General features: G+C 45.9%; 1 protein-coding gene across 1 annotated transcript; it reads left to right on the forward strand.

Moving 5' to 3' along the window:
* Positions 1-463: 463 nt before the first annotated feature.
* Positions 464-1166, forward strand: LOC120689011. Its single transcript, XM_039971365.1, has 2 exons — positions 464-730; positions 840-1166. The coding sequence occupies exons 1-2, from the start codon at positions 464-466 to the stop codon at positions 1122-1124; spliced, it is 552 nt and encodes a 183-aa protein (XP_039827299.1). The 3' UTR covers positions 1125-1166.
* The last annotated feature ends 20676 nt before the right edge of the window (positions 1167-21842 follow it).

The following is a 21842-nucleotide window of genomic DNA, read 5'->3' on the forward strand; positions in this document are numbered from 1 at the left end:
TGCCGGTGAGAGGCAGGACCGAGCATGGCTGCCGGCGGCGGGTGGGCCGGTGTTGCGTGGCGGCCGGGCGCAGGCGGAGGGGTTGGCGGGTGGCCTGGTGGAGCGCGGCGGCTGGCTGGTGGCGGATCTCGGCGTGAAGCTAGGGTTGACGGAGCGCGGCGGGCGGCAGAGCTTGGCGGGCTGAGCGCAGCTTGCGGGCGGGCGGAGCGTCGGAGGGGCCCGGTTTGGCGGCGAAGCGGAGGTCGGTTGGGCGGCGAGGCGTGCGCGGCTGGCTGGCGGGCTGAGCGAGGTGGGCGGGGTGAGCGCGGCTTGCGGTTGGGCGGGCCGACCGTGGCTCTCAGGCTGAGCGTCGTCTCGGCGGTGGCAGCTCCTCATCGCCCTAGGTGTGCCATTTTGGCAGTGCCCCCTCCCTGTCCCCCCTCAGTTGCCTTTCACTATTGCTCACCTTCCCTCTTTAGTTGTCATGTCGCAGGCGTCCTCCTCAACCGCTCGGACTCGGCGGTCAAGCGCAGATCGGGTTGCCCTGCAACCTGGACCCCTTGTTGTTGTTGCTGCAGTGCCTCCGCCCACTACTGTCGATCTGCAGGCGCCGCTTGATGATATGACCGGGTTACCATTGATCATGTGCCCGACTTGCAAGGATGTGCGGGTGTTTGCTGCCACTACCACGAAGTCTCAGTATAATTTTGGAAAGAGGTTTTTCAAGTGCCCCCGGCAAGGCTATGGAAATGTCAGTTCAGTGGTTCCCTGAATGTGCTTCCCTGAGAATGGTAGTGTTTGTAGCATTCAGTGTCTGCACTATTGGTGTTAAATTATCTGTGGTTGTCATTTGGATGCAGGGGAGATGTTCCAGGTATTGGTTTGAGGAGGAATATATGGTGTACCCTGAGGATCATGGTTATCTACTTCCAGCTTCCTCGACCATTGCAGCTGCTTCGACAACAGAAGTTCCCGAGCTGGTGGGAAAAATAGATAGGTTGGAGCAAAATCTGAACGAGGTGAAGCAAATGGTTGGCAAGAACAGGGAAGGCTTGGGAAGTTGCATTTGTCTTGTGTGTGGATGTGTGAATGTAACAATATTCGTGGTGTTGGCCATTGGCTTGGTTGTAGCTGTATTGAAGTAAGCAATTCTGATGATGTATGGGCCTTTGTGTTGAAGCTGTAGTGTTGAAGAACATATTGTATTAACCTGTTGTGGTGGACAGTAGTGTGCCCTATGTATGTGCAATGCTGATGTATGTTCGAAATAAAGATCACTTTTGCTTTGATGTGAAAATTGTGTGGGTTGAAACTTTTGCAGCATGTATGTCACTTCCAATTACATTTTGTGACAGATTTTGTACTTTCCATGACATGGCCTTGGGGTCATAAAAACCCAGAAATACATTTTAGGATAGATTCTGGGCATTCCATGACATTTTCATGTGTCATGAAAACACAGAAACCTTGGACTATATAGATATACATCATGTGAATTAAATCTGGACACTGTAACTTGGATCAGACATGAAGTATCCACTAAAAACAGAAACATTGCATATAAGGTCTTACAATCTCACAAATCGGGTACAAATGTAGTAGCATAATTCAAATACAACAAAATCAATAACAGAAAAGTTCATGGTTCACAAATCTCTAGAAATGCAAAGGTCAATCAACATCACTGTCTTCTCCTGAAGTGTTGCCTTCTTCTGGACTATGGTACTCAAGGTAGGTTTCATCTTCATTTTCATCTTCATCTTCGCGGTCTGCTTCATCACCTTGAGCAATATGTTTTTGTCGACGGATGCTCTCGACGAGGTCTGTACTAATAGGGCTGCCTGGTTCATTATCCATGTGCAACAAATCCATATCTGGAGGAATGTCTCTCACTGCACCATCTATAGATGAAATATGCTCCTCTTGGTATGCCTCTTGACATCTCATTTGTACTTGTTCATGGATTGGTTGGTTTGTGTGGGACTCTTCGACATCAAATATATGTCGGTGGCCAAATTCTTGAAGCACTCGCCAACATGGACCTAATTTTGTATCTTCCAAGAAAAATACTTGTGTAGCATCTGTGGCCATAATGAAAGGATCATCCTTATACCATCGACCTGTGATGTTTATGCTCTTGAAGTAACCATCATCTTTCATCTGGTATGTCCTTCCACCAAGATGGTACCATTCACATCGTAATAAGATAACAGTTCTACGCCCTTTGCTGTTCCTACTATAACTCAACTCAATAATGTCTGTGATTGTCCCATAGAAGTCAATTGTGTCATCACCGTGAGTACCTGCAGTTTTGATGGTGGAGTTATGTGTCTTCCTATGTTCGTCACGAGCTATAGCGTGGTACCGTACCCCATTGATTATACAGGCTGTGTATGAACGCATGCGCGGATTCGGCCCACATGCTAGTGAGTACAAGTCTTCATCAACAAGTGTTGAGCCTTCGTATTTCAATTTGGTAATCTGTAGGTAAAAAACATATAGAATTACTGATTTGAAAATGTGTTGGATCATAAATTATGAAATCATGTTGTAGAAGTAGCACACACATGATTCTCGAACCATGCAGCGAATTGTGTTGACATCATTTTCCCAACATCGTTGACCTCTTCTTGTTCTAATTGTGCCCTATACATGCTGCCAAGGAAGAAGCTAATTAGTTATTTTGTGACACTAGTATTGAATAAAGATGGCTGTAATAACAGGAATTACTCACTCTTTGTTTTCATCAACATCTTCGCAGTTATTTAGAACAAACCAAATCATGGAGTCATAGTCTTTGTCTTGGTAATGAAGTTTTGAAGAACCCAACAGGTTAATACCATGACCAAAAATAGAGTAACCATTGGGTGAGATGTTCTCTTCTCCATCTAAGTTTCTTTCAGGCCTAGTGAACCTACTAATGATGTCACTAAAATATGTTGAGCACTGGGTCATACACTCATAGGCAGTGTATGCCTCCGCAATAGATCCTTCAGGTTGTTATCCGATTGTACACTTTTATATGCAGCAGTTTAATAATGAATGATAGCCTAGTCTCCTCGGTGCAACCTGGATAAAGTTCACGCTTTGCCTCTTCCATGAGTTGTTTATATAAGTTACCACCAAAGCCATGGCTTGCTGCGTCGCGCAAATCTTGAATCAACCCCTGAACTCCCCTTGCACCGTCATCTACGACATCTTCAAGTTGTCCTTCCTCGTCAAGTGCTGCCTGGTCATTTCCATCCAATGACATATCTTCAGGTACAATAGCGAGTTGTCCATCTTCATCTTGTCCAACATCATCTTCTTCCTCTCCATGGTGAACCCACCTAGTATAGCACCTAGACATACCATTGAGTTCGATATCCTCATGTACATCATCTAGGCTTTTCTCTATCTGGTTCAGGCATTTTCGGCATGGGCACTTGATTTTCTCATCTGCACTATATCTACCTCTGACATATTCCGTGAATTGCAGAACACCAGACAAAAAGGCCGGCGCAAATAGTGCACTGTTATAAATCCAACTTCTATCCATCTCGAACTGGATAAAATTAGGTGCAAAGAGTAACAAATCCATCATAAATCCCTCGACTAAAGTAAAAACACTGGAAGAAAAATCTAAATCGAAAGATGTACACATCGATTTGCTCACCTTTTTTTTGTGAGCCACTGAGCTCACCTTGTGGGGGTGGTTGCCGTGGCTGCTGGTGGGCGGTGGAGCAGCTCGTTTTGCCGGACAAGATCCACCACGGGTTCGAGGGGATGGGCGCGAGATGCAAGTGAGGGGAGGGGCGGCAGCTGCAGATGGGCGCGAGATGCAGCTGCAGGTGAGGGGAGGGGGTGTGGAAGCACGTGCAGATCGGCAGCGAGCCTGCAAGTGCTGGTCGCCGGCGAGGCAGTAGGTTGGGGCGGCGGGATGGCCAGTGGCAGTGGCCGAGCAGCCACGCTGAGCTTCGTAGCTAAGTTTTTTTTAAAGATATAGAAACCGGCAGCACTTAGTACCCCTACTATATGACATGTGGACCCAGATGTTATTTAGGCTTGAGTGCCAAGTGGTCCACCGTATCAATGACATGTGGGCCAAGATCTTCATTAGCCTCTCTTGCTCCCTGTGAATTGCTCACACATTTTTGTTTTTAATCTGTGGCAAAATCTTGTAACACATTTTTCTCCTACATACTATCTCAAAATCTGATGCTTTTTTTATAAAAAATTCTAAAATCATGATCTATCAAATTGTTGTGTTGATTTTGGTCATATTTTCATGTTTCAAATTTTGAACGATTAAAAAGTTGAATTTAAAAGAATATACAACATCAAACCATAATTTGAAACTCCAAATGACTTCAAGTACAAAAGTCATGAACACGAGAGTTGTTCGACTCATGAAGACCAACAATTGTTATTTTAGCCATTTGCCCATTTGACAAAGTGAAAGTAAAGTAGTTCATAAAATCTACAATTTCTCTTATAGTTCCATGAACTATAAGTGAGATATGTCATTTTCATGAACAAACTTACAGCCACTTTGTCGAATGAACATACTACCAAAACAAAAAGTGTGCATTTTCATGAGGTGTGCAATCTTTGTGTTCATCACTTTTTAATTTGAAAGCATTTAGTACACCAATTTTTTGTCCAGAGACCTAATAGAACTCAAAGGGTCACTGACAAGTGGACCTGCTGCATCAGAACCAACTTTGCCCCAGTCTAGGACCGGCCACCGACAATCCAGCTCCACCCGTCAGGCCGAAATTTTCACTGCCGCACCTAGCTCTCTCCTGCGCTATCCCGCTCGCCGACACACGGGACCCACCCCACCTCCCGCTCAAGCCATCCAAACCCCCTCCCCCACCCCCCCCCCTCACCTTATCCTCTTGCCCAGTCAGACAAAAGGGGAAAAATCCCCGCAGACCCGCGCAAACCCTAGCGCCGCCCCGCCACCGCTCGCGCCCCCTCGCCACCGCTACTCGCGCCCACCACCCCGCTATCCCTGAAGCCCACCACGCCTTCTAGCATGGCCTCCTCCTCCCTCCCCGCAACTTAGCGGCGCCAAGCGCGGTTCCACCTCAACGCCGGAGGCCGGCGAGTCCTGTCGACGTCCTGAACGTTGCTCCGACAGCGTCGCCCGACGACATCCACGTGCACTCCTCAACGCAGGCTGTAGTCTGCTTCCTCCTACTCCAAAGGTACTTTGTTTCCTCCTTCTCCTCCATTGCTTGTGTGTTCTGCTAATTGTTCGAGACCTTTGGTTCCAGTGCTTGTGTGTTTTGCTAATTGTTCTCTGTCTGACTAATAAAACTTGCCCATGGCTGTACGTAACTTGCTATGTTATTCTTGATTGTTATTTTTCCTTCTTTCTAAGATTTCAAAGAATACTGATTTGTTAGTTCTTTTCCATCTCTTTTACAGAAACTGAATCCAGTTTCTGCTTTCTGTGCGTTTGATGAAACTAAGTAAGAAATGACAAAAACCCAGTATGAGCTGGACAGGGATGAAAGGGTAAGGGATATCGAGGAACATTTTAAGTCTCTTGGCATTCCAATATTACCTCAGGAAGTTAGAGATGTTATTTCCAAAAAGGAAAAGTGCAAAAGGAAGACACTAGTGTCTGACAATAGCGATTCTGACAAAGAATATGACCCATCCTCTGACATTGATAACCAATCTGAGAGTGATGATGACCTAAATAATGAGGATAATACTGAGGTGAGATGCATTACTAGGCCAATTAACAAGTATCTTGTTAGTCTTTTTCAATCATGTACTTCATTATAGTCATTTAATGTACTTCACACTTGTTCCTTAATTGATAAGATGCATGTTTCTCTTGGCAGTTAGGAGCGATGGTTCCAGGAACTCGCCCTCAGCAGAAAAAGCAAAAGATGGCACAAATGTCGTTGCTTTGCCTAGAGGCCTACCAGATTGACTAGGCAACAGGCAGCCATGCCTTCGCCTGGAGGCCGTCCACCACCTAGGGAAAGACTGCCCTTGCCTCCTAAGACCACTTCGAAAGCCAACCCTAAAACTAATCCCATTTCCAGTGCCAGCAAGCTGCCTAGTCCTTCTAGATTACCCAGCACCAGTCAACCCGTATCTGCGCCTGGTGGAAACACTGAGCATAGTACTCCTACTCCTACAACTAGTGTTAACCAATCAGATCCTATAGAAACCTCGCCAGGTGTACAGAGCTCTAGGCAAAGCAACGACATCAATGACTCAAATGTCCAAGTTGATGCCGATTTAGAGGGTCATACAAATGAAGGAGAACCAGTTGGTGACTTAGTTCCAGGTAATCAATATGCGTTTCCAACCATTATTATCTACATTCAATATCTACATTTGTGGATGCTATAATAACCCAGTTTGCATGTTGTTTGCCAATGCAGCGCCCCGAAAGGAAGTCCGCAAGAAAACCATTGGGCTTGGCTTAGAGAAGATGATAAAGAGAGGAAACAAGCTAGCTATCCAAGTGGCTGAAGGGAAGAAAAGACCTGATGTCCCGCTTCAAGCTGCGAAGCTGGCATCAGAAATTGGTGTAGCTCTTAGAGACAAGCTGCCTATCTACACATCTTGGAAGCTTTATGAAAGAGATGGGGGCCCAGCAGAAGTACAAAAAGTCCTTGACAAAGTGGCGGTGAGACACCTATTTCACTACAACTACTTTCTTTCATTACTAGCTCTACTCCCATGTAAGGAATTTTTTCTAATAAATGATTTGTGTGGCTGCAGAATAGGTTGGATGTCGATGTTAAGAATGAGGGACCAAGCAAATCTGCATGCACTGATATCATTAAGAAGGGAGTAAGGCAGCAGAGGTATCACCTAAAAAGGAAGTACTTCGATGAGTCCGTGACAGAGGAACAACTGTTGGCCAAAGAACCTCCACGTAAAATGAAGAAAGAGGAGTGGATCAAGCTCGTAGAGTACTGGTGTGACCCAAAGAATTAGGTCCATGCCCTGCATCACTGCTTTTGTTAATATGCAATCAAACTGTGCATGTGAATTAAAAGTTTGTATTGCATTTGTGGTGTAGGAGAAATTTGCAAAGAATAAAGTAAATCGAGGCAACGTGCAGCTTCACCAAAAAATGGGTTCTAGGTCCTACATAGCCCATCGATACAGCCTGGTAATACTATTGCTTTCACTTTTGGGGTACTATACTACACACTTTTGGGTTGCTTTTGGGTTGTTGTTCAAATTCTTTATGTCGTTATTTTGTTCTATATGCACACTGATTGCCTGGTGTTGGCCTGGATCCTTTTGTTACTACGCAATGCAAACTGAGATGTGTGCTTCAAAGTAATCCAAGGCTTTTACATGCTGCAGAGGCCTAAGTACAACAATAGTGAGCCAGATGCTGTAGAGTTCTTTGGGGAATGTATGAATAGTCAAAAAAATGGTCGCACTCCTCTTGCCAATGATATATATGTAAGTTCCAAAATGATTGGATACATCTGTTGTACTAAAATACATGCCTGTTTCAACACTGTTCTGCGGCCTTGTTATGAAGTGCATTCTTTTTATGTAGGAACGAATGGTGGCAGAGAAGAATAGAGAGCCAGAAGAAGGAGAAGCACAAAAGTCCCCCTCCAAGATTGTTGATGAAAGTCTTAGCCAGATCAGCCGCTCATCCACATTTCTTCCTAACATTGGTGTCCCTCGACTGTTAAAGACTGGTCAGTCCTCATCGACAGCAGCACAAGCATGCATGCAAGCTCAGTTTGAGGCAGCCCTCCAAGCTGAAAGAGAGGAAGCTGCTAGGAAGCAGGAAGAGTTGCAGGCACAGCTTCAAACTCAGCAGGCCGCACTTGAAGAAAACCAAAATTTGCTGCGGCAGACCAAAGACGAAGTGAGGGGGATGACTACAAGGTTTGAGGAGACTAATACGCTGCTGCGAGCTGTCCTAAAACTTCAGAAAGATTGAGGTATGAATGCAGTTTCTGAGGATGAGGCCTTTGCCTAAGCTTTTGCTGCATTGCTTCAACTTAGTCTGTGCTTGGAACTTTGTCAGAACTATGCGCCATCTGGTTGTATGTTAGATTGTGCCATATATTTGTATGTTTGCTGGAACCTGAAACTATGTGCTGGAACCTAGCTAGAACCTGGAACTATGTGGTTGAACAAGTATGCTGCAAGTTTGTGGTTGGAACATGTGTATGCATGATGGCTTCAGTGAATTGTGTTATCACTGGGATGTCAATCTGTGTATTCTGAATGATTTATGAATTGTGATGATGGCTTTGATGATATATGTGTATTATGCTTTTGTGTGCTCTGATGAAAGAGAAGTGGGTTGTCACTGAATATGCATGCCACGCTCGTCATGAATGAAATGACAATTTGTGACGCCACACATGCGTCTCTAGATGTGTCTAAATACCATACGAAAAAGTACAAAACATGACAAAATATAAGTGTCACATAATCTACAAAACTATACATGACGACCCTGTGGCGTCACAAAAAACCATCTAAACTTGGTCTTCGGCTTACCATTTGTGACGACTCGTACATAACGTGACGCGTTGACTAAATAATATATGACAAAATTATTCGTCATAAAAATGTAACAATATGTGACGTTAGAAGTATTCCGTCACAAAAGATACTGACATTTTGTGACGACATACCATAAAACCGTCACGAGGTATATTATGTGACGGTCGTTTTGTGACGACCTCGTGACGCGGTGTTTTTCATCATATCATACTTTTTATGACCAATTTCGTACTTTATATGACAGATTCGGTTTGTCATACAAGCCAAGATTTCTTGTAGTGTGGCCGTCGTGCTTCTGGACTAAAACCGAAGCAATGGAAGTGTCACCCACGGATAGGTACACGTAGAACGGCCTATCTTGCTGAGGAGAAACCAACACTGGAGGCTTTGACAAATATTCTTTGATTTCATCGAAAGCTTGCTGCTGTTCTACCCCCCAGCGAAACTCATCATCGGATTTGATCTTCACTAAACCCATGAACGGTTCGATGCGCCCAGACAGATTAGAAATAAATCGTCTGACAAAATTAATTTTACCGATGAGCTTCTGCAATTCTTTCTTCGTAATAGGTGGCTTCATCATTTTCACAGCTTCTTGACTCTTTAGGCCGATCTCGATTCCCCGTTCATGCACCAAGAAACCCAGAAATTGACCGGCCGACACGCCAAAAGCACACTTCTTTGGGTTCATTTTGAGCCCAAACCTTCGAGTCCGTTCCAAAACTTGGCGCAGATCTTCTAGGTGCCCCCCAGCTGATTTGGACTTGACCACAACATCATCAATATAGATCTCTACCAGTTTGCCGATGAGATCATGAAAAATATAATTCATGGCACGTTGGTACATTGCACCGGCATTTTTCAGTCTGAAGGTCATTACCTGTAACACCCGGTTTATAAAAGGACATAAACCGAGCAATCATATACGTGCCAGGATCAAGTCACACGTATATGCAATAGAATGAACAGTACATCACAGCACATATCACGTAAAAAGACATAATAAAGCGAATACGAATGTTATTTATTACATTAATGACAAAAATGTCTGATACAGCGGAAGTGAAGTACAAATATGGTAAAAACTCTCCGAAGCTGAGCAGGGCGCCACAGGGACGTCGACTGGGAGACGAATGCCTAGAAGTCCTCGTAGTCCTGGTAGCGCTGAGCGAACTCCCTCGTGTCGGCAGGAACTGAGCAGCAGTAGCGTATCCAAGAGGAAAAAGTAGAGAAGAGGCAAGAGTGAGTACACAACTTGTACTCAACAAGTATAACACAAGCTATGAGGCTCTAAGCTGGCTGACTGACTGCATTAGCTTTTAAGTCTTGGCAAAATTTTATTAAAGCTATTGATGAATTACCATAAATCCAGTTACATAGTAATTAATCAAGATTAATCATGTTACTACTGAGAACCAAACCAAACCAAGCCACCCGGGGAAACTTGCCTCGTCAAAGGAAGATAACCCCACTAATCAAAAGGAGGATCTGGGCCGCTCATAACCGTGAGCACGGCTAGTATACCAGTTTTACACTCTACAGAGGTTGCACATCTTTACCCACAAGTCGTGAGCTACGCCAGTTGTTCATCACACTTCCTTAGGTGAGATGACCAGCAAACTCACTACGAGGCCGTTACAAAGAATCTCGTTGGTAAGGCGTAACCGCAAAGAGTTGGATTGGCGACGATGGGGCCCACCTCACGGGGGTACAAGCACAGGTGCGCAAACCAAGCACAGACCAGCCGGAGGAGCATGGACCATTGAAGCTTACCACCCTTTGCCCCGCAGGTAAGTTACTCCAAACCAAAAAGACCTAATTAGTAAGCCAAGACCGTCCCATTCCAGTCTTGTGGTAGCGCTGTTGTCCCAGGTTGTCGCTCTATGAACCGGTCCTTATGGAGAGTGGCCAACCAAGCACTAAGCACCGTGCTGGCCCCCTAAACCATGTTTCTAACAAAACCAATTTTAACGAGACATGAGCCACTCAAGCCACACAGAGGGCCACTCTCAGAATTAAGGTGCATATACCATTAATCAAATTAATTAAAAAGGACCAAGTGTGTTATAGCGCGGCACCTAGCACAACTAACCAAAATGCAACCCAAAAGATATATATAAAGGATATAAAGTGGCTAGGAAATCCTTATAGGCATACAGTATTAAAATGCAGTATGAAATTGTAATTAAAGGTGATAGGTGGTGTTCATGTTATACTTGCCTTCCTCGTACTGCTCCTGCTGCTGCTTGAACTGGTCAAAAGACAGTTGCTCCGGGTACTAGTACTGGGGCTCCTCCGGTAGCTCAACGTCTACTCACGAACACATGGCCAAAAACAATGCACAACATAAACATACAAGCAAACACTAACAAAAGCTAGGAAATAGTACATCAATACATAAAAATAGCACACTAAACTAGTCTAACACTATTCTACGCGTCACAACGATCGCGTGGACATAAAGAACACCTAAAACGGAGCTAAAACGCATATTCTAGACTAAAAATAAGGTTCAGGGACTAAACTGCAAGAAAACTAAGGTTCCAGGGGGTTTTCTGCAAAAACCGAGGGCCTAAACGTAATTAACGGCTAGATCCAGGGGCTAACGTGCAAAACCAAAGTCTCTGGACTGCGGGCGCTCAAACTAGGAAGGTCAGGGGGGTTTTGGTAAAAACCGGGGCCTAACTGTAATTAGTTTTCTATACAGATGGACCGCGGGTTAATTCAGCAGAAGACCGAGGGCTCTTTTACAAAAAGGCTAGCGAACCGGTACGCCCTTTCTAATCCGATCCATCCGCGCGAGATCGGACAGCTAGGGGCGCACTGAGGTGCGGATGACGGCGCTACGCTGCGGGTCTTACGCCAGCGGCGAGCGGAGGCGGCGGGAGCTCGACGGAGATGGCCGTTCCGGCGCTCCAGGGGGCCACTTGGGTTGCGGTCTGGTGCAAAAGGATGAGCGTGACACGCGTAATTCATTGGAGCACGCAGGGTGGCGGTTCTGTGCTCCGACGGGGCTCGCCGTGGCGAGAGGCGGCCCTGGTTCGCCGGCGTGGCACGGTCGCGCGGTTCCGGCCTAGGTTTGGGTCGGGTTTTGATACGGGAAGCGTCTATGCGGCATGAGTGAGCCACCAGAGGCAAAAACAGGGCACGACCGGGCTTGGACGGGGCTCGCCACGGCGAGGGGCGGGGCTGCGCGGCGGTGCAAGTGCTGGCGTGTGGCGGACGGGCACCTAGGGCGCGCTACGGGCGGGAATAACCAGCGCAAAGGGATCAGGGGGGCCCGGGTGGTGCTCACCGTGCTCTAGATTGGAAGGAGACGCGGCGCAGGGTGTTAGCGTCGAGGTCCGGCGATGGTCGCGGTGGCGCAGGGATGAAACTCAGTGGCGTGGTCGAAGCAGGGGGCCTCCGGGCATCTGGATGGCGCGGATCGACGCATGGTGTCGCTGCGAAGTAGGCAGAGGGGTCAGCGGGATCCAGCGCTAAACGGTGGCGAGGAAATTCGACGGCGGCGCATTCTCACCTGTGTTGAGGTCCGGCGCGATTCCGCCGCGGCGCGGACCTAGGCCGAGCGTGGAGGATCCGGGGTGGGTCCTGGTGCTCAGGCGAGGCTCCTGGGGTGGTTGGCAGGGGATGGAAGGCTGTGGCGGGGCTGGTCCGCGGCGGCACAGAGGAGCCTCCGCGGCGGAGCAAGGCGAAGACGGCGGCTAGGGTTTGAGGCGGCAAGGGCATGGAGGTGAGGGTGCAGGGGGGTCCGCTAGGGCCAATTAAAGGGCGAGCGCCGGGGATCGCGGGGTGCAGCGGGATAAGGATCCCGGCGAACTCGCCGGTGATATCGGGTGTACCGTTGCGTGACGGGGAGAAAGGAAAGGGAAGGTGGAGCCGCTGACGGGTGGGGTCCATGCGTCGGTGAGAGGGGGCAACGGGCGTGCGGGCTGAGGAAAGGGAGCGCGTGTGGGCGCGTTGTCTCTGGTAGGTGGACCCGGGGAGCGGGGCGCGGGGCGCGTCGCGCTGGGAGAGCAGGCCCGTGCGGGGAGGGGGAAAAAGGCTGGGCCGCGCTGGGCCGTGCGGGAAGGAAAGAAGGGGGGGACGGCCTGGGACGTGCGGGGGGCTTGGGCTGGGCCGGTTTGGGCTGAAGGGTTGTTTTCTGGGTTGGGTTTGGTTTCTTCTTTTGGTTTTTCTTTCTTTTTCTCTCTTTCTAATTCTAATTCAAACTCAAGCTAAAAGAATTCAAATAAATTTGAATTCAAACTCTAACCAAACAACAAAAGAAAAGATGGTCCAGCATGAATGCAACAACAAAGTTTAACCTATGATAAAATTTTAATTACTTGAGGAACAAAATTGGATTAAATGCCATTCTAAACACAATAAGTCTTAGAAATTTAAATAAAGACAATTAAATTTATTATTATATGCTGGAATTTAAATTAGGGTGTTACATTACCAAGTACTCGAACAAGCCGACCGCGCCTGGTACTCTGAACGCGGTCTTGTTTACGTCTTCTAGGGCCATGAAGATCTGGTTGTAGCCGGCATTATCGTCCATAAAACTCATCATTTTGTGGCCAGCAGCTGCGTTGATCAAAGTCTCTGCAACAGGCATCGAGTATTCGTCCTTTGGCATCGCTCTGTTGAGATCTCTAAAAATGACGCAGACACGCCATCGGCCATCCTTCTTTTGCACTGGTACCACGCATCCAACATCTTCTCCACCTCTTTCTTGACTTCTTCTAGGACTTCGGCCTTCATCTGACGTGCTCATTGCTGGAACAGCCGATACCCTTTCTTGAGCGGGAGCCGATGCTCGACGATGCTTCTATCCAGACCGGGCATCTCAGTGTAGTCCCATGCAAAGCAATCCCGGTACTCTTTCAGCAATGCAATCATCTCCTCTTGCAAGACTGGATCCAACTTTTTGCTGATAAATGTCGGTCGTGGCTTATCCCCAGGACCGATGTCAACTTCTTCCAAATCATCAACTGACGTGAATCCGTATCCCAGCTTGCCGTCGTCTGAAAAACCAGCTACGAACGCAGGCGAGTCCTCGTTATCCTCAAGATCAGCGGCAAACACAGGGAGATGACAAGAAAAATTATTTGGCCAACCGCACGGGCTGGCCACTTCCATACTTCCATTATCATTCAGAACCAAATAGTCGATGAGTGGCCAACTGCCAAAGCAGGCCATCATGTGTACATGATGTGACAATTCCGACCCCAAACAGGATTTTTCTATTTTTTGGGGCCGGTTGCTGGGACCGGCCTCTCTATCTCTATTACATCCCGTGGCATGCCATGATGTGTCTACTCTATGAGGCCAGTGGATAAGACCAGCCTCAGTCCGTTTTTTGTCGCTTCGATCCGATCACAATCTTCCAGGGTGATCCCTGAGATCGGCTCTTGCCCTTCTGCATCCCAGGCGTTCATGTCTGCGAGCGAGACCTCGCTGGAGTCATCTGCACGGACCACCTCCACTTCATCGCCATCCCATTGGATGAGATATTGATGCATTGTGGAAGGGATACAACAGTTGGCGTGAATCCAATCCCTCCCAAGCAATACCGTGCATGTACTTTTGCTGTTGACGATGAAGAACGAAGTCGGGATCGTCTTGCGGCCCACTGTCGACTCCACATTAAGAACCCCCATTGCCTCTGATGGTTGTCCATTGAAGTCATTGAGCATCACATTGGTCTTGATTAGGTCGGCAGAAGAACGACCCAATCGGTGCAGCACAGAGTACGGCATCAGGTTGACTGCGGCGCCAGTGTCAACCAACATCCTGTTCACAGGCTTGCCATTGATGAAGCCCTTGAGATACAATCCCTTCAGGTGCTTGTAGCTTTTCTCCTTGGGCTTCTCGAAGATGATTGGCTGTGGGCCGAGATCCAGCTGCGCGATGGCCAATTCTTTCGGTTGGGGCGCCCGGAACTCCGATGGGAGCACGAACACCATGTTCACATCAGCCGATGGCTTCTCATCGGCTTTTGTCTGCTTGGGGCGCCACTCTTTTCTTGGAGGGTGCCTTTCCGCCCTTCGCGGTCGCCTGACTTGCTCCGTGAGATCGGGACGCGCTTTCCTCAGCACGTCGAGGTACTTTGCTTCTGCCTCTTCCAAATTGCGCAAGAGCTGCACTCTGCGCTTCTGCGAGCGATTAAGCCCGTCAGGACACCACCGTGGACGATGGTACCTGTCTTCTTCTTCTGGCTCGGAATCACCCCTGGATGGCTGCCTCACACGGTCATCATGACGTGTGCTAGGCCCTAAGCATCTACTACGCCACCGGATCATCCAATCCGTTTGCAAGGCCTAACCTAGCAGATATTATGCCAACTCTTAAGATAAGAGCAAACCATAACAGATTAGATCTACTAGACATAAGAGAAGTAGGGTGTTGCCTCTGTGCAACTAATTCTATGCGACAAGAACTAGGATAAGATTGAAACGTGACTGCACAGAGACAACATGATATTCGTAGATAATAAGCAACAAAGCACGACAGATCTACTAAAAGCCATGCTACGAACATCAGGATAACTAGCATTACTTGCCATAAAAAATGCTTCAGTATGAGTAATACCAAGGTAAAAGCAAGAATAACGCTGCCCTGATCGCAAGAAGCGATCAGGGCAACATGGCGCTTACTTGGATGAAACCCTAGGATTAGGGGTGGCGATGCGCCGAGAGTTGTTGTTTGCGAGACGTGATGACACTCTCTTTTCATGAATAACATAGGGTACATATTTATAGTCCGGAGACTTGGGAAACAATCTAAACTAATCTTGTCCCGATCGGACTCTATCTCTAATCTTAGACTAAATCTAAGGATACATGGCCCATGTGGCCCAGATGCTCATGCAGGAGCCGATTTGCAAGCCTTCTTCAATCTTCTGCTTTAAGTCCATCTTGCTTTTGGCCCATAAATTAATCCTGTCGCTTCGTACGCTGCTATCGGGTCCCATTCGGGGGTCGGCTCTCGGCTCTCTGGGATAGAGTCGATGGAGGAGGCGGAGAGGGAAGAATGTGTTCAGGTGGAAGAATGATCTCCAACTTGGTAAAACGAAAACTCACCAGCAAATCAAGTCGCTCGAATGTGAGGCATCCTTGATCAACTTGAAAGAACTCATCAAAAAAAGAAAAGAAAAATGCGAAGTCACCAAAAAAGTGCAAAGGAATTGTAAAGTTTGTTGTATTGGATGTGTATCAAGTTTTTCCGGTCCCTTACAACCCATATTTATAGCCTAGCGCTATCAAGTCCTAGCCGATTACAGCGAATATTACTTGACTTAAAAGAAAAGACTATCTAAAGATAAACTACTTTAAATATTACAACCGAATTATCAAGATTCTCGTAGAGTCCGGATCCTCTCCTCCTTCCTTGACTTCATCGGCAACTATCCATCGGCCGAACACCAGAACGGACAAATCAGCATCTTCACGGCATATTCCTCTGGTACATCGGATGGACTCCATCGGCCGATTCCTACACTATGCATCTTTTGGTTTCTTCCAAATCGGCCACCTTCTCTTCACAAAAATCACCTTCTTTGACACGTGTCAAAAGCCACAACAATTTTGATCCCAAAATTTTACACCAAAAAATGTCACATCGAATATTTGAACACATGCATGGAGTATTAAATAATATCTATTTATAAAACTTTTTGCACAGATGGATTGTAAATCGCGAGATTAATCTAATGAGCCTACTTAATCCATAATTTGCAACAGAGATGCTACAGTAATGATCCGCTAATTATGGATTTATCCTTGATTAATTAGGCTCATTAGATTCGTCTCAAGATTTACAATTCATCCATGTAAAAAGTTTTGTAAACAAATTTTATTTATTACTCCAAATTAACAAGATTTCCTTTCAAAATTTTTTGGCCAAATGATCTAAACACCTACCATGCACTGTCTCATCGTCGACAGGAAGGTCAGGCAGCGCCACATCTTGGGAAGGAATCGTGTCTGCACCCTCTCTGATCAGTGCTGACCTCTGAGCGGCACCCTTTTGCCCAATGGCCGAAGCAATGTACTAGGCTCTGCAGCGGTGCAGCAACACTATGCGGTGGAGGAGCCACACTGCTTGGTGGAAGATCTTTTCATAAGATCTAGATAAAATGGTAGCTATAAATTACATATATACCCCTATAAAATGTAATCACTGTACCTTGGGTGAAGAGAGCTAGAGGTAATCTAGTTTCTTATATAGATATAAAAAACTGAACTCTAAAATATGTCTACAACAATTTATATGTGCCTTCTCGGTCGCTTGTGGGCCCTGGCTTGTCAGGCCCACATGTTAGTGGCTTTAGATGGGAACAACAGCTGTGTTGCCAGTTACTTTTAGAAGCTGAACGGCCTCGTCGTCCCGTCCTTTCGCCTTTCTTCCCACTTCCCCTAATACATCCCATCACCGGTGCTGGCTTCCGGACCGCGACGTCGACCCACCGGTGCTGCTCGTCAAGGATACCCATATATGCACATGGGCGGAATGCAGGTGCTATGGGGATGGGACCTTCATCATCTTACACTACTGCGCGGGGTGCCGCATCCGTCATGAGGCAGCAGGATGTGAGACGCGTGCAGATGGTAGCTCTGGAACTAGCAAAATTATTGTTTGCTTTAATCAGTTTCATTTTCTCTTGTTTGAAACTAGTTTTGCTCTATCATTCTTGTATTAAAACTTATATTATACGTGTCTTGTGGTGATGTCTCCTATATCTATCTGGCATTATCAAACTTAAATTATATATATTGGCTTACCAAAATTTGGGCATGCGAAAAATTTTGGTACTCATTTCAGCCAAATTTCAGTCTTATATTCAAACTTGAAGGGAATCATTTATTTCCATAATAGAACCATACATGAACTAGCATGTCAATATCATAGTACTCCAGAACAGAATGCGCACAAAGAAGGCGCCTCCTGGTCAACGCGATGGGTCGTCGTCCCATCCTGGTCAGCACTCTTTGTGACTGACAGATGCAACTTGACCAATTGACGTGGCGTACAAAAAACTCTATACAATTATTGGAGTGGGGATGAGGATGATCTACAGTGCTGCAGCTACAGTGCAAAAAGACCTCCCTGCAAGTAGCATTTACAATGCACCTTTAAAAAAACCAATAGTTTGGAGTGTTCATCTTCTCCTTCAATTTCCACTACAATGATCATATGCACATAGGATGAGATACTCATCATCCCTCTAACATTCATAGAATAATGCACTTCACAGTATCAAAAGACTGCATATAGGTTAGGATTGCCTAGACACCAAATGTCGTTGGCAACATCACCTTCATTGTCGTGTTGTAACTTAGTATATGCAATGCTAAGACATATTTCTATTAAGGTACAAAATCAAACTGGAGATACTCGACAAAGTGGAACCCATTTGCTATGTGAACATTTTCCAAGAAATAAGCAAAAAAAATCAACTGATTCGGACAAGAATCGAGAAATCTATACAAGTTCAAAATTTTCATTATGAATCAAAGTACAACAACGATTAGCCGAACCGCCGGTCAGTGTGCGCCGTGACCCGTGCGGTGATGTCGCTGTGACACCTCAGGTGTCAATACTTTTAAATCCAATCAATACACCTTAGTTAAAGTTAAAAGAAAAATTTGGGAAAATAATTCAAGAGAAGGGTTCAAATAAAAGACCAACTATTGCATAAGAAATGAAAGGAGAAAGAAAAAGGGTGAAAATCTATTCAAAAGTTAATTCAAAAATATGCACAAAATTTTAGTTGGCTCATGGGAGGTGTTTCAATTGACATGTGCTCAATTGAACTTCAGCCAAAATCAATTCAAAAACTGAATAAAACTAAAGTCCTTTTGTGCAAATATGCAAATGTACCAATAGTTCAAAATGTGAGTTTCAAATGAAAATTTGCATAACACAAAAGTTGTAGATCTTGAAAAGTTATGCAAAAGTGGTATTCAACACTTTTCCTTTTGAGCCCTCCAAATAGGAGATAATTTTAGTTTACCGAGAGGTCCCTGGAAATTTCAGAAATCGCAAAAGAGCCCCCATCTCCATCTCTCTCTCCCGGTTGGCTCTGTTTCGCCCGCCGCCCGCCGTACGCCGCTGCCTCCTCCGCCCGCTCGCCGTCGAGCCGCCCAGGACCAAATCAACCGCCCCCAGTCACTACATTCCTCACACGGTCCTATAAAAACCCCTAGAGCTCCACAGTCGCGCCCCTTCTCCTCCTTCTTCTTCCTCCCGCCGCTCCGCCATGGCCGCCGAGATCCAGCTCGCGCGGGCCGGCTAACCCAGCCCCACATTGCCCCCTCCGACCACCGCAGAAGCTTCTCCACCTCCTAGTTACGCTCCACGCGCGCGGAATCGAACCCAAACCCCCTCCCGACGCCGTTCCCCTCTTGCGCCGCCGCCGGCGAGCTCGGGCTCACCGCGGACCGGCCAGCTCCGAAGGAGACCGAGCCCGACAGCTACCCCAGAAGCATCCACGAGCTCACGCGGTGCTCGTGCGCGCCTTGTTCCCCTACCCCGAGCCCTCCTTCACCTCCAGCGCCGGCGAACCGAACAACCGACCCGCCATCAACGCCGACGAGCTCAAACACGTGCACCAAACCCTCGAACGTCGACCAGGGTAGGTGTTCCTCGATCCTTTCTCTTCCACGCGCCTCCCCGTGGCAGCCCCGGTAAGCCCTGCACCGCAGAACACCACCGGCAAGATGCCACGGCGGAGAAGGCCGGCGAAGGACCCGGTTGTAATTTGTTTTTTTCGTTTAAGGGTGTTTCTGCAAGTTTTTCAGTGTATACCAGTGAACTCCTAAAATGCGAAACAAATCACATAAAAATCGGAAAAATGCAAACTCAACTGATCTGGATTCCTTGTAACAAGATCTACAAATTTTGTAACATTCACTTTTGCAGAAACTCAACCAAATTTAATCTAGGGAAAAGAATAAGAAAACCACCTTATGCATGTTCATGAAGTTCTACCCATCAAATGACCTTGATTTTTGGATGTGTTGTCATTAAGGGAATTGTAAGATCACAGTAAAAAGATGGCACCCAACCAAAGCAGTATCATATGGGAACAATCAAGATTCTCTAATCTGTTGTTAGCTTTTTCGATTTAATTCAGGAAAATATACACATGAACTTGCTCTGAATATTTTACTACAGACTTGTGCCATAGAATCCCTGCTAATCTCTAAATTTCAAATTTATTAGAGTTCATGTGATATATACCATGATTTATGCTGGTTTAATCAACTTAATTCCTCATATATAGTTCTTATGCTCAGAAAAATCTATATTTATTTCTGGAGTCTCTTTTTAGCTCTGTGTTCCTGTCTAAAAATTTTGAGCTGCAGTTACTAAGTTTTTCTGTGTTGAATAATCATGCTTAGCATCTTAGGGCTAGATTTACTATTTTTGTTCTGAGTAATCTACAATGTTCCTAATCATTATTTTTGGGCACGATCTTGTCTAGAGTATGCTCTACCTGTAATAAAAAGTTCATAAGCAATAATGGTTAAATGCACCTTGAGAAATTTATGCAAACCCATGCTAAGTTCACTGAATAACTAATTTTATCATAGTGAGTTAAATCTTGAAAAATTTTCTGCAGTATGTTTAACTCATGGCTAGTCTCTGGTAAAAATTTGAGAGCCATATCCCTAGTAAAACTCTCTGTAGAATTAATCTTAGTTACAAGCTTGCTGTTTTTCTTCATTTTATTACCTCAGTTACATAAGTGAATAAAATCTGGAAAACTTTCAGTGCTGAGTAGATGCTATGAAGTTGCTCTCGTAAAATTTGTAGCACCAGAACCCATATTAAACGTTCTGTACAAAAAGATGAAGTAACTAGAGTGATCTACTTGCATGAATAGTTATAGTTTTTGCTTTATGGTTAAATGCTGAAATCTATACCATAAGTACTTAGTTTGGATCTGAGTTACCTTAGTGTTTCATCACTAGCTCTTTAGTAGTTGTGTTGGTAAGAAATAAGGGAAGCATGCTATATGTTGAAATTGAAAAAAAATGGAAACTAAAACCCCCCACTCATTCATGAATAAACGTAGTTATGTTTGCTACTCTATAAACGATTGCCCATGCAATGAAATGTGAAATCGTCACTAAATTAACTTTCGTTGGACTACAACTTTATCGTGAAGGAAAGAAATTGTATCCATGAATAACTCAAAATCTTGCATTGCATATAGAAACGGTTAACCTCGCGGACGGAGACTACGAACTGGTGCCCGCGGACTCTCGTGCGGATCAGGAGGTCTCCTTGAACTGTGCTAACTTGTCTCAAGACCTGGGCCAAGCCCCAGAGGCTTTTCTGCCTGGCAGTGCCCAAGAAGGCAAGCCCCGGAGCATAATCCCATTATTTTTCCGAATTATCTTTCAGCTATCTATTTATTAATGTATGGTAATAGTTGGTTTTCTGCATTTAAGTTTTCTAGGCGTTGATCGAAAACCTTAGATGCATGATCCATAGGAACCTATGTTTGATACCGGATCTTTGTATCGACTAGTTGCCATGCTAAATAGGTATGGTAGAAGTCGAGTGGTTTCCTGCCTCTCGCGAGCAAATAAGAATTGTACTGACTTTAATTCCTGTTGAAATGTAAGGACAATGGGTGGGGTTGTGTAGTTGTGATACCCCGCTGGTGTAGTAAAAAATGGCTAAGGTCGCGGTGTGTGGCTCATTTCGTTAAGCGTTTGAAAGTACTAGCCACATACCGAGAAATATGGTAATCGGTAAGCTGAAGTACCTGATTGGACCGGCGAGTGGAACGATCTCGCACCCTCCTGGTAGAAGTAGGATTTATATTTTTGTCGCGACGTACGGGTGCAGAGTGGTCGGACTCTGTAGTCGGGGAGGGTGTTCCGGATCCACGGACTGGAAAGAAAGGGGAAAAGTAGCGTGGGCGGGAGCGAAGTCGATCCCCATGCGTGTGGTCTAGGTTCCCCTGGCCAGGTTGAAATTCGATTCGGAATCGTCCGCCTCTCACGGCATGAGATTGCTTAATGATTTCGGTCACATAGAGTAACAAGTGGAATATGATGATGATAATACTGCTGGTTGATTAAATGGTTGCTCTACCATGTTTGAGTAGAGTTAGTTGCAAAATTTAGAATGGTTAATTCCACTAGAATCTGGCTAAGTAAAACCTGAAAGTAAGGATCAACACTTAGCGGCATTTTTGGCAAACAAACCCTACCAACCAAAAAGCCTTGCATGTCTAGTTATCGGATTATGTTATATCCGGAGACGGGTCAGTCTTGCTGAGTATTAGTATACTCAGCCTTGCTTGTGGCACTGTTTTTCAGGTACTAACTTTGAAGATCTGTTTGCGAGTC

This window comes from Panicum virgatum, chromosome 9N (assembly GCF_016808335.1).
Source record: "Panicum virgatum strain AP13 chromosome 9N, P.virgatum_v5, whole genome shotgun sequence".
In the NCBI taxonomy this organism is placed as follows: Eukaryota; Viridiplantae; Streptophyta; class Magnoliopsida; order Poales; family Poaceae; genus Panicum; species Panicum virgatum.

Coding starts and splice junctions, on each gene's coding strand:
- LOC120689011 (XM_039971365.1), top strand. CDS start 464: ATGTCGCAGGCGTCCTCCTCAACCGCTCGGACTCGGCGGTCAAGCGCA. Junction 731..839: donor CCCGGCAAGGCTATGGAAAT/GTCAGTTCAGTG, acceptor ATTTGGATGCAG/GGGAGATGTTCCAGGTATTG.